Here is a 14,031-nt window from a genome sequence, read left to right as displayed (position 1 = left end):
CGGCTTACGTTCATAATGGTCTACAGCATAGATTAACAGATTCAATTTACCAGGGTGGAAACAACTTCCTATGGGTACACATTGAACAATGCGCGGTAGATGTTGGGTTAGTTTACAAGCCTGGTGACACAAATTTTGAACAATTTCTTAAAGACTATGATAGCCAATTACAACTACGTAGAAGATCGATAGTATTTGGTGATTTTAATATCAATTTATTGGAAAAAGACAAACGAATAACCAAATATAAACAAATAATACAAGAATCAGGGCATAGGCTGCTGAAAAAAATTAATGAATTACATTGCACAAGAGACTCAGCTACAAAAAAATCAATTATAGACCACGTAAGTACAAATTTAAACACGAATAATTTCACCGTTGCTATTATCAACTCATCATTATCAGACCACAAAAACATATGTGTTCAATTGAATAAATTCAAAGCCCCAAAAAAAATACGAACTACTTATGAAGCAATAGATTACACAAAGTTGTACAGTTCCCTAGAGTACTCGCAATTGATTAACTCAATTGAGAACTATACAGAACTTGAAAATAAAAAAAAAAAAAAAAGGCCCCGACGAATTGAGAACCTCCTCCTTTTTTTGAAGTCGGTTAATAAAACAATATGTTATGAACTATAAAGAAAGAAAAACCAAAATTTTAAACCACATAAGAGATGATTGGATAAGCAAGGATATTGTCGATGGAATAAGTCAGAGGAACTTTTTATGGACGCAATACATAAACAATCCCGACAATGAGTATGTAAAAAATCAATTTTATTCAAAGAGAAATAAAATAGGTACGTTGATACAAAATACAAAAGATTCATACTATTACAAATTATTTACAAACAACGCAAAGAATCCAAATAAAATTTGGACCTTAGTTAATAAATTATGTAGTAATAAATTAAATCAAAGTTGTGCTCCCTCTAAAATAATAGTGGAATCAAAAATAATTTCTGATACAAACGATATTTGTAACGTATTTAACAAATATTTCGCAACAATAGGTTCCCTCTTAGCAAAAAGAATACCAACACAACACCACAAAATCCTACACACAATTAATACAATCAATGAACATGAACTTGTAACATTCAAGCCGTGTAGCTCTGGTGAGATTGAAAGACTGATAGGAGATCTAGATTCGAATGCAAGTAGTGGTATAGATAAGATTAGCACAAAAGTATTGAAATGTTTATGTAATTTAATATCAAAATGTCTGGCACGCTGTTTTAACAAGCTTATGTCCGAGGGACTATTCCCAGACTCATTAAAGATCGCAAAAATACACCTATACACAAATCTGGATCTTTATCAAACCCAGAAAATTATCGTCCAATATCTGTGCTACCTGTTCTCTCAAAAATCTTAGAAAAAATAATTTACAACCGCTTAATAACGTATTTGGACTCTTTTGATTTCATTACTGAACGACAATACGGCTTTAGAGCTAGAAGTAACACCACTGCTGCAACTATAGATCTAGTAACAAAAATAAGACAGAACCTAGATAGAAAGAACATAGCTCTGGGCGTATTTATCGACTTAAAAAAAGCCTTTGATACCGTAAGTCATAAAATCTTATTACATAAACTTCAAAACATAGGTATCAAAGGTACTGCACTAGAAATGTTAAAATCGTACCTAACAAACAGATTGCAAATCGTCAAAATTGGTGATATACAAAGTAGTGCTTTACCTGTCACCTGTGGAGTTCCACAGGGCTCAATTTTGGGACCACTTCTCTTCTTAATTTATGTGAACGATATTGCAACTCTGAAACTAAATGGTCACCTGACTTTGTACGCAGATGACACCTGTTTATTCTATTTCGGTAATAACATAAATGATATAGTTTCTCAAGCTCAATGTGATTTAGATGTTTTGCATAAATGGTTCAATCAAAATCTTTTAACTATTAACGTTTCCAAAACTTGTTACATTGTATTTAAAACTAAAAATAAAAGGATTGCACCGTATGTTCAATTAACTATTGACAATTTTCCAATTGAGCAGAAAAACAGTGAAAAATATTTAGGGTTACGAATAGACAATCACTTAACTTTCAAATATCAAGTAGACTACATTAGTAAAAAACTTTCCTCTTTAATTGGGTCATTAACAAATATTTCAAAATGCATACCTAAAAAAATAAAGTATAACATCTACAATTCGCTAGTAAAAACGCATTTATTGTATTTAATAGAAATATGGGGTAATACTGGAAAAACAAAATTGCAAGAACTTCAAAGAAAACAAAATAAAATTATTAAAATACTCTTTAGATATCCACCCTTGACATCAACAACTAAACTTTACAAAGAAACAAACATTATGAACCTACGACAACTTTATGTATATAATTCTTGTATTCTCATTAGAAAAATTATTAATAAATCGATACATTCAGAATTGACATTTTTAAAACAAAGCAATAAACGTAGCACCCTTAGACCAAGCTTATTAGTCCTCCCAAAAATTAGAACCAAATTTGCAAAAAAACATATTACTTTCGATGGAGCACAACTTTATAACAAATTACCATCTTATATAAAAAATGTAAGCTCAGTTAGCGAGTTCAAGTCTCAACTCTCAAAATATATTTTAGAGAATACCCACTTTTATAGCAATTAAAATACACACAGCTATTTTACTATATTTTATTCGGTTAACGAAGTATCTATAAGGCGAATATATTTTTTGTTATTGTTATATTTATCATACTGTTCTCATGTAAGTGAATCTGTCTTTTTGAGAATAAATTTTTAAACCTCAAGTTTTGTTAGATTATTTAGAAATTGTATAGGAAAAAATACAAGATATTAATTAATAACATTAAATGCATAATATATACAAATATGGTGGGGTGAAATGGTGGCAAGAATGATACAGCCTTTTTCCGTTGAATCGCAATTCCGATCCTCTGGGCAATAAACAAACCAGCCCTCCTGTTACCAGTGGAGGCAATGAGGCGAGGTGTTATACTTTTGATGAATCTTTTGGACCACTACTCTAAGGGCCAAGCGTTTCGACAGCGAAAGATATTGATATTACTGTATATTAGATTTTCATTTAGTACAATAGTATATAGTAGGTATAAATACAAGAAAAATTATTATACACTATATAAGTGTAACACTATGGAAACACAAAATTATAATAAATATATTTTCCTATCGGTTTCATTTTGTGTTACGGATAGATCATTATTTCGGATATCCGATAATTTCGTTATCCGTAACGTCCGTAGTGTAAAGTCCATGCCCATGCTGTTACACCCATCCTATTTTTCCGTTCTTATGAATGACTGGAAGACCATAAGAAGTTCTTACAGACATAATAACAGTTCAGTTACACTTTAAAGACATTCCAGATAGGGGAACGTGTTAGTTGCATCGTATTATTTTACGAGCCTTAAGCTAGATAGCCTTTTTAGTAGTCCAAGTTAACTTTTATAACTCACATTGTTATAAAGTCTGTACAAGTACAAAAATTAAACAAGTAGCTTAATGAATTAAAAATATAGCATTTTTCCTAATTGAAAAATGCCTCCTGTTTACTTAGGTAAATAAGGTGTTTTTATTTGATTCGCAACTAATAAAATTTATACGAATAAAAAATATTTGGACAATTGCATTATATAGAATCAAAACTTTTATGCCTAAACTAATAAAATAGATAGTAATTTTTGTTATTCGTATCTAAAATAATTACTAAATCAGACGCTTATTGTTTATATGTATATAACATTATTATAAGTAGCGGTCTCCTCTTTAAATTTAGATTACAATATAGGGAAAAACAATACGTTGAATTGCCATCATCTTTCACGGTTCACAATATTTCGACAGATTACAATCTATATCGTCGGATTGTAATCTAACGAATTTAGTAATCTAACGGTGACATGTACATACCTATATTATATACATCTTTACAAAAGTATATGAACCTTCTGTATATGTTTATGTAACTGTACTTCTTTTTTTACATATATTAGAGTCAGTCCCGGGTTGCCTTCAAACATTCAGGTCCCTTCTGTATCTGAATGTTTAAAATTATTATTTCAGCGAGACGTCGAGGCAGCTAGTTTATATGTACATATATACTTGGGTGTTTCCTGCCAATGGAATTAATCCATATATTTTTAATTATTAAACAAATTCTAAATAGGCACTGTTATTATTTTATTTGTATTTTTTTTTATATTAACTGTTTTTTTTTTTAAATAAGTTAATTCCAATCCGCCCGTTTTATTTTACTAGTAAAAAGAACTACAAGTAAGATTGAAACTAGTATATATCATAAGAAGTCGAATAAATATAAAAGTTTTTCGTTACATAATTAGTATTCTTAAATAGTCTGCTGGACCATTCAATTTCGTTTTCTGCTATGAATATTTGGAACGAACAATATTTTAATGAAATTACAAGCAGCATGTGGTGTACATTCTGGAAACCAGAATATTTGGAACGAACAATGTTTTAATGAAATTAGAAGTGGCGCGATGTACATTCTAGAAACCACTCTTTCACCAAAATCACCCAACAAGTCTCTGCTTTGTACAATCAGGGTAGGAAAAGGTTTGTCACCTTAAGATCTATTTTCGTGTGCTCATTATGTGGATAATCTGCTTTAACGATCGAGAATGACATATTGCGTCGCAATTATTTGATGTTTAGATTCAAAAGGTACTAAAAGTTTAAAACTCGTTAAAGGAATGAATTTGAAAAAAGGTAAAAGGTTTTCTGACTGTAATATGTGAAGGGTGATTAAGACTGTGTTCAGACAACATAGGAAACTCTAAATTAATGGAAGCATCTCCAATTAAATATCAACTTTAAGAATTTTCCAGTGACTATGGAAAAATAGGTGCATAGATAATCTTAAATCTTAAAGGATTCTTAATTGCAATTTATTAAAGCGTTACAATTTAAGAAACAATTAATTTTAGAGAGCGCATAAAAATTAGTGGCCAGTTAGTGTATAAGAGAAAAAAAAATAAAAAATTAAAGTAAATTGTGTTCGACAAAGTCCATTTCGAAGTCAACTAATGTATACATTTTGTCATTGAAAATTTCTTATGAATAAAGTTTCATCATAATGGGGCAAGGCTTAGACGAGTGACTGCAGTTTACAACGAAATGGAATCAAAATAAAACCTGTCATAGGTTTAGAAATTTGTAAAGAATATTTTGAATATAAGCGAAATCTCATGGGCGACCTTAAATACTATTTTTGTTTTTTTTTTTATTGTATGTGATGGTAAGTGGTCACCATCACCCATAGAAAACCAAGCTGTAAGAAATATTAACTATTCCTTACATCGTCAATGTGCCACCAACCTTAGGATTTAGATGTTATGTCCCTTGTGCCTGTGGTTACACTGGCTCACTCACCCTTCAAACCGGAACACAAACAACCGGAGTACAAACTATTGTTTGGCGGTAGAATAACTGATGAGTGGGTACCTACCCAAACGGGCTTGCACAAAGCCCTACCACCAAGTTGTACTTAATTAAATTATTAACATTAATATATAGATATGGCTCAATACTAAGAAAGCGTGCACTTAAATCATAAATAATCTTCAAGATAAAGAAGAATCAAAAAGTGACAGGTACTATGATTGATGTTCTTAATCTGTGTTACTCAGAAGACACATAGGCTGTTAGCTTTACTAACTTTTTACTTTTATTTGGATAATTATAACGAATTAATTAATAATAATTTAAGTAAGTGTTGCCATTTCACGTCAGAAGAGATTTAAAATTTGACCTTGATTTTCTTATTTTGTTCTCAGAAGTTTCACTTTAAAAAGCCGTCATTAATCGTTGATATTGACATTGACGGATGGTATCCGTTGAATAGGATACAGTGCTATTGTGTCGTACGTAACGTACAACTGTTAATGTCACGTGACGTTGGGAGATATTAAAAATTGTTCGTCTTTCATTAGTGCGGCCATTATGCTGCGTTCACACAATAGACGCTTATAGGCATTGTGAATCCGATGATACATAACATGGAGTACATATACTAGTAATCGCCCGCGGTTTCGCTCGCGATTTAGGATATTGGCTGTCATGTGTCTGGCAAAAGTAACTACAGGCACAAGGGACATAACATCTTAGTTCCCAAGGTTGGTGCCCCCCTGGGTTCGAACCCACACCCACGCGTTCTAACGACTGGGCCATCTCGACTCTTTGATCTTCAAATAGACAATCATCTTAGTCTACCCGTGACCACGAACACTGAAAAGTGCTCGAAACGTCGGGTTATTTAAAAAATAATTAATATACGCGATTCAAATCCGTTATAATTAGTTTTATTTAAACATCTCGACTCAATATTAATAAATTAATTATATAAATTAATAATATAATATACATTATTTTCGTTACGTTGGTAACTCCGTCTTTCAATTTGTTACCTTATAACGTAAGCCATTCATCGGATCTTAATGAAATTTAATATTAAGGGATTCTGGGAAGGGCGGATTTCCCTATAGACAAAGTACACCTGAGCGGAAATCTTTGGAGGGCGGTAAAATTTAGTTGGTCAGTTCCGTGGAGTCCGCTATGAACTTTATATGTATATACTTTATATAAAGTAAAAGTAAAGTAGCAGCCTGTAAATTTCCCACTGCTGGCCTAAGGCCTCCTCTCCTTTTGAGGAGAAAGTTTGGATCATATTCCACCACGATGTTCCAATGCGGGTTGGTGAAATACACATGTGGCAGAATTTCTATGAAATTTGTCACATGCAGGTTTCCTCACGATGTTTTCTTTCACCGCCGAGCACGAGATGAATTAAAAACACAATTAAGCACATATATATATAGTGGTGCTTGCAAGGTTTGAACCCGAAGTCATCGGTTAAGATGCACGCGTTCTTATCACTGGGCCATCTCTACGTAGAGATACTTTATATATAAACTAATTAATATTTAAACTAGATCGTAATTCTAATATTATTTATGATTAATTTTTTCGTACTCTACAAAGCAAGCACAACTCTTTAACGCGTCTAAGACACGAAAGGATAGGATTAACTGGATACTAGTTACATTACTAACAGTTTAGTTATGTTTTAACACTGTAAATCGACGAATAATTAGGCTTAAAGGATATTTTTACATTTAATTCATAACGAATACTATTTTTCGTATATTATACATGGTAAATAATGCAATAGTCACACAGATTAACCACAACAGAAGGGAATTTGAAGCCACGATTATCTATTTAGTTTCATGTTTCCACTACTATAATATGTATTGTATTAAAATTTTAATAAATTATTTCGATAATAACACTTTGTGGTAGGGCTTTGTGCATGCTGGTCTCGGTGGGTACCACCCATTCATTAAGTATTCTAATATAAAACAGCAGTATTCAGTATTGTTGTGTTCCGGTTTAAAGGGCGAGTGAGCCAGTGTAACAGGCGCACAGTGGCAAGGTGATTTAAGAAATGGTTACCGTTTCTTACCATTGCCTATGGTGGTGGTGACCACTTACCATCAGGTAATGGTCAATCAAAATTTGCCCGTCCAAGAATATCATAAGAAAAATTATCATGCATATTTAGTTAACGATTCGTTAAATATATACCTAAATATCTATTATTTAAGTCTTAGTTAGTATAATTAGTAGCTTCCAATGATGATTAATAGTTGCGAGATTGGATTGAAGCAATGTTATAGCTGTTTCGTACTTACTGCTATTCTACATCAATAAGGGTAATTACAGTATGAACTATCTAGTCAATGGCGGATTGAAATAGGTTAGTCTTATGGGTTCAAGCATTCCAAAAGCAACTGAGTTCCGCAGACATTTTAACTTTGCCGTTTCGTAAATTCAAATCGTTTATAAAAAATACATTGGTAAAAAGGTGTATTACTCGATACACGATTTTGTAGATGATAAATAAAGCGTGGAATTAATACCTGATGACTTCCACGCAGGATATATTAATTTAAATAATTGTACTAACTAACATGACTTTATATTTTTTGTTGAAAAAGAGTACTGATTTTCTTGCCGGTTCTTCTCGGTAGAATCTAATTTCCGAACCGGTGGTAGCTTCACTTAATTGTTAATTGACGATTCGAAAGTGCTTGTAAAAGCCCACTTGAATAAAGTTTATTTTTATTTGATTTGACAAATCTTGAAGTAAACTTATAAACTCATTGTTATTTTAATTAAACTTTTTAGCTAGTATTACACTACCTAAACCATTTTTTTTACTTTGCTCGTTTACTTTGTTAAAACCTCCCATCAACGGTATTAAACTCCTCCAAACTAAGAATCCGAGATACGTCTTTGTTTCTCATCTAATCTCGTCCAACATATTGAGTAATTAACGTATAAGAGTTCTTATTGAACATATTAATACCCTATTTGTCGTAAATGAAGCATTAGCCGGTAATGGCCGTCTGTTGGGAATGTCCACATTTCCGTTTGAGAAAAGGTTTGAAGATTATTTCAGCACGCCGCTCCAATGCGGGTTGTCAGATACACGTGTTGTTTTTATCAGATACAGGTTCCTCACGATGTATTTCTTCAAGGCTGAGCACGAAACCAATTATAAATATAAATTTATCAATTACATTTTCAACCTGTTTCACTGTTAATAAAATAACAATTTATCAAAATTAATTATTTTATATCATGTTAACAATTAGTGCTGAGATGGCAGTGGTTAGAACGTGTGCATCTTAACCGATGATTTCGCGTTGAAACCCAAGCACCACTGAATATTCACGTGCTTAATTCGTGTTGATAATTCATCTAGTACTCGGCGGTGAAGGAAAACATAGTGAGGAAACCTGCATGTTTCTAATTCCATCGAAATTCAGCCAAATGTGCATTGCACCAACCCGCATTGGAACAGCGTGGTGGAATATGTTCCAAACCGGAGAGGGTTTTATGGTTTTATTTTGTTATTAGGGTTTAATGGGAGAGGAGTCAATCGAAAATATTTATCTGTCATAAAGATAACTTATTACTTATAAAGTCTATAGAAACAGTAATCAGTTGTTAGTTATTTTACTTTGCTATTGTTATAAGTTCGTCTAGAGAAAACAGGCATTTTAATAAGCTTAGTTCGTTAAGTATGAAAACATCGAAAACAAGGGATACTTGAAACACTTAAATCTGATTATGAAAACTTTAACACTTAATAGTTCAATTTTGTTCGCAGATTCGCTGAACAACGATGGAATAATGAAGATAAATAAATAGAAACACCGATATCATTCACCTCTATAATGGATATATGACTAAAGAAGAAATAACACAGAAAAATGACAAACGTGAAATTAAAACTAATGTTGTACCTCCTCAACTCGCTTCTATCTGCCGACCTGGTGCACTCTCGTCCCTACTCCGACTTCAATTCAACGGAAATTATAATGAACTTTTCTAATAATAGTAGTACATTTAATATACCAGTAGATTCTAATTCTGATACCCTCATCGTTGCGAGCGAGGAAGAAACTGCAGAGGAAACTAATAAAAGTTCCAATACACAAATGGAAGCTATCGTTAACGCTGAGCAGGATAGGGACGTGGCGTTTTCCGAAAATAAGAACCAAGACCAAGTTAGCATATTAAAAATACCCAAGAACGAAGCTGAAGCCTTCGAGAAACAATTGAACATATCAAGTCCTCTGCTAGACGAGATGATAGACTCCGAATCAGATCGTGAAGAAACTCTAACTGACATACTCTTTAGACCTGATTCTGAATTTGCTGAGGACACACCTAGATTTGAGTTCTTAATAGCCGCTAAGATTAATGGCAGCGATGGTAACGATACTAAAGAGATCGGCTTTAGTGATAATAATTTAGATAAGAGAAATCGTAACATTAGTGATGTACTACGAAAGGTGGATTATGTTGAATTAGTTGAAGTTATCAAGCCTTCGAATATGAATGAGAATAAGAGCGCGTATAATTTAGCGAATATCACAGCGCACAACGTAGACAACGATGTGGCGCCGGACACAAGTGAGTAACTGTTCTACATACAAACAATATTTAAAATCTAGCGATTCCATTTCTTACCAGTGTTCTTATCAAAATTCCAAATGTATCCTTGAAATAAAACCTACGTAATCGCGTAAAAGGATCCAAGATATCCTGCCGTATTTTATTAACAGGTTGCGTAGAAAGAAAATTTATGTATGCATATTATTAAAGCATTCGTATAAACATTGGGGAGTACGAACTTACGAATTCAATTCGACATGCATTCCGAGCTGAGGGCCGGAGGTATTACGAGGCAGGAATGTTTTTATTCGTCGGATGTTTTATGCGGAATAACGCGTTCATTGTCGCTCTCGAATTAATGAATACCAGACATGATTAACCTTGCTGAAATTCAATTTACCGTAATTTGTTCGATAATAAGGGTAACATGCTATATTACTGGTTTCCTTTTTGGGGTCTACCCTATTATATTAATCAGTTCTTAGTAATGTAAAGATACCTCTATTATATTAGGAAGACATTATTTATTATCAATTTGGAGATATATTTTACATATAAATTTTACCAAAAAGTGCATTTCAGGGTATTTTTAGTGAGTAGAAGTTAACTAGGCTTCCCAGTTTTATACTATAAATTTAGATTATTATTAACATAGTTACAGTAAAACTGTCTTTTTAAACAAATACCCATAGGTTTCATTATATCGATGATTGAATTTGTCAAAAGTATAAATAAAATATGCTGAACTCATTTTCCATTATTTATAAATGTGTATAATTTAACGATTCATAGGCGCCTGTTTATTTTTAATTAGCTCTCCGCTTATACATACATTGATAATACCTAATTACTCTCGTGTTGGTTCAGAGGTCGCGTATTTTACGAGGTGCGTACTCTGGAGTCCTTAAAATCCCAGGAGGCGGATCTTTTTGACAAATTAACGAGCATTCTAAATTTATAACTTACCCACGTTTAGGGCCGACCCTATATGTATTATTTGGCTACGCATCAGCAGTACGTGCAGGATTAAATGACTTTGGCTTACGTTATAAAAGTATATTAACTCTAGTCCCTTGCACAAAATCTAGTCTAGGAATCAGAAATTTTGAAACATTTCTTTAGTTTTTATTTGTACCAAAAGATGGCGCGGTTCACTAAAAAAAATTTGTGATTTTCAAGTCTGATATCACTTATCTATTTTGCATTATGTAATAAGACTGTGTTCCAATGAGGTTGGCGTGATCATATTTGATCAAATCCTCTATAATAAAGGAATATTTAAAAAAAAAAGTCTAATTTCAATACACAATATGATTTTCATTATGTATTACATTTTATTTGAAACTATAAAAGTGTTGTTGTTAATATTTACATTTCTTAGTATATAGTTTGGTCTTCGTCCCGTTTAAATGGGACGTAGAGCAAGCGTTGCGCGTTGAACCCTTAACGTGTATCCAGAAATCACAGTTTGACACTTTTGTTCATAAACGGTCTATTATACTAACAGCTTAGATACGTACAGCTGTTGAAGTAAAATTTAATTGAGCCTGAGTGAAAACATTTTGAATATTTAATGTGAATATATGAGAAATAGAAAATAATTATGATCGACCAAAGAAAAACTTAAAAATGTATGTATAAACTTCGTGACACTAAGCATTTCATCTTGGTTTAAAAAAGCCAGTAATAGCATTCACTACAGAAATAAGGGTCACACCTTAGTTCCTAAGATTGGTGGCGCACTGCCATTTGCTATGGGTGGTGATGAGCATTTACCATCAGGCGGTAATGATTTTTTTATTCATATTAAGTTTTACAATGCTAAGAGCTTTCGGCTCATATTCTTAGGACACGTTTTCAAATATATTTCAATATACTTTACGTAACGGTTACGCGCATATCATAATGCAACCCCTTTTTATCTTATAATGATTGTAGGACGAGACGCGGTATAAACGCGCCCAATAGACCAAGGTCAACAACCTTCACCTCATACAATAATACCACTTGTGTCACATAAAATCAGTTAACGCGCTTAACTATATATTTTTATCTTCTTTTCTCTAATAACCATCAACGATCATTCATATTGTAATAGAGATGACCAGACTATGGTCAAATACCATCCAGCTCTAGAATCCCACAAAGACTAATATAACAATACTTCACAATAAGGACACATTCCGACTGCAGATACAGTCAGGATAAGAAAAGTTCTGTCACCTTAAGATCTATTTTCGTGTGCTCAGTATGAGCAATTAATCTGCTTTACCGATCGAGAATGATGAAAATTGTACTAAGAGTTTAAGACTTGATAAAGTATGAATTTGAAAACTGACGAAGGTTTTCTTACTCTGACTGTACATTAAAATAATATAATAATTGATATAATGTGGTATAACAACATAACAACAACAGCGCGTTTGTGGATGAATAATTACATATAAAAAAATAGCTTCAACCTTTTATCTCAATACAAATAGTATATTATAGGCATAGGTAGTTTAATATCTTTACTGACTGATATCGAGGGTCAGATTTAATCTTACTATGCAAAACACAATACAGAGAGATTCACCGTTGTATCACAAAGAAATAAAATATATTAGAAAGTCAGAGGATGTAAAACATTTTTAGGTTGTATATACATAATGTGTGTTGATGTTGAGTTGGAGAAGGCTTTTACAAACAGGGGGTTTCTCATCTCATAACTAAAAAAATAAAGAAATAATAATAAAATAAGGGAATGTAAAATTAAATCAAATCAAATCAATTTTATTCAAGTAGACTTCACAGTGAAGCGTTTTTGAATCGTCAATAATTAAATACTACCACCGTAAATATACGAGTACATATAATACTGTAGTTGAAAAATGAAAAAATAAAAAGGTTCATTTATTTATTTATTTATTTATATATGTGTGTACGTATAATGTCTACACATCGAACTTAGTACTTTACAATATTAAAAATGTTTTCGATGAAAAAATAATTGAATTGAAACATTTTCAAGAATGAATCTTCCATGATGTGAGAAAATTGTGACAAAGTAATTTTCGTGTCGTGATTTCGTGTGCAACACGTTAAAAGTAAAAATGCATAAAAAACATTGCACGAAGTAAAACTGTTACAAGGCCAGCGGAGAGACTAATTACTAGGCGGTTGGTACCACCCACCCATCGTACATTCTACCGCCGAGCAATCTGTACTTAATATTATAAATGTGAAAGTAACACTGTCTGTCTGTCGCTATTTCACGACCAAGCCGCTGAACCGAATTTGATGAAATTTGGTTTTGAAACAATTGACACAATAAGATATTCGCAGGTTTTCTCACGATGTTTTCCTTCATCGCCGAGCACGAAATTATGCACATGAATATTCACTGGTGCTTGTCTCGATTTGAACCTGCGATCATCGATTAAGATGCCTGCATTCTAACCACTGGGCCATCTCGGCTCGGTTTAAAAAGTAACGATATAAAATACCAGTTACCATATAGATAAATATGCGGTCGCTTACCAAAACGCGAGTTAATCTAGAAGAAGAAAATGGAAAACTGTCAAATGTCTCACTAAAAGGACGTAATTAATTTAAACTGTTTTATTGACCATTTGAAAAATTGCTCAGGTAAGCTTACCTGTAGTATAATTATTCATATATTCCTCTTGTATGTAAATTTAATCAATTGCGGCACCACACTCGCGTTAGAATTTTTTATTATGACAACAAGCTTAATAAATAATGTTGCCATGCCATTAAATTCAGTAATAGTCCTTATACAGTTATTAAATCGTTCTATTTTTAAACCACTTAAAACTCTTTTAAATATTGATGTTTACGTTTTTATTTTATGTTCGAAAGAGGTTTATTTCGGAATGAAATTTCCATTAAACAAAGACCTGATGATGAGTACCGGAGACAGACAACGGAACTCTTCAATAAATGCCAGCGAATCGACCGGGATAGCTGTTATATTACTGCTGTATGCTAATGAAGCTCGCTGCTTACTTTAATGTGCT

The 14,031-nt window shown here is 32.6% G+C and overlaps 1 protein-coding gene across 3 annotated transcripts in view; it reads left to right on the top strand.

Moving 5' to 3' along the window:
* The window catches only part of LOC124534438, an 80,033-nt gene that overhangs the window by 24,234 nt on the left and 41,768 nt on the right, over window positions 1-14,031 (top strand). For all 3 annotated transcript variants that reach the window (XM_047110315.1, XM_047110316.1, XM_047110314.1), the window contains exon 2: window positions 9,219-10,027. In XM_047110315.1, the coding sequence (XP_046966271.1) occupies window positions 9,322-10,027 (706 nt within the window). In that variant the 5' untranslated portion in view covers window positions 9,219-9,321. The remainder of the gene's footprint in view (window positions 1-9,218; window positions 10,028-14,031) is intronic.

This window comes from Vanessa cardui, chromosome 12 (genome assembly GCF_905220365.1).
Source record: "Vanessa cardui chromosome 12, ilVanCard2.1, whole genome shotgun sequence".
Taxonomy (NCBI): domain Eukaryota; kingdom Metazoa; phylum Arthropoda; class Insecta; order Lepidoptera; family Nymphalidae; genus Vanessa; species Vanessa cardui.
The sequence above is the reverse complement of the archived record's forward strand: the minus strand, read 5'-3'. Positions and strand labels throughout refer to the sequence as shown.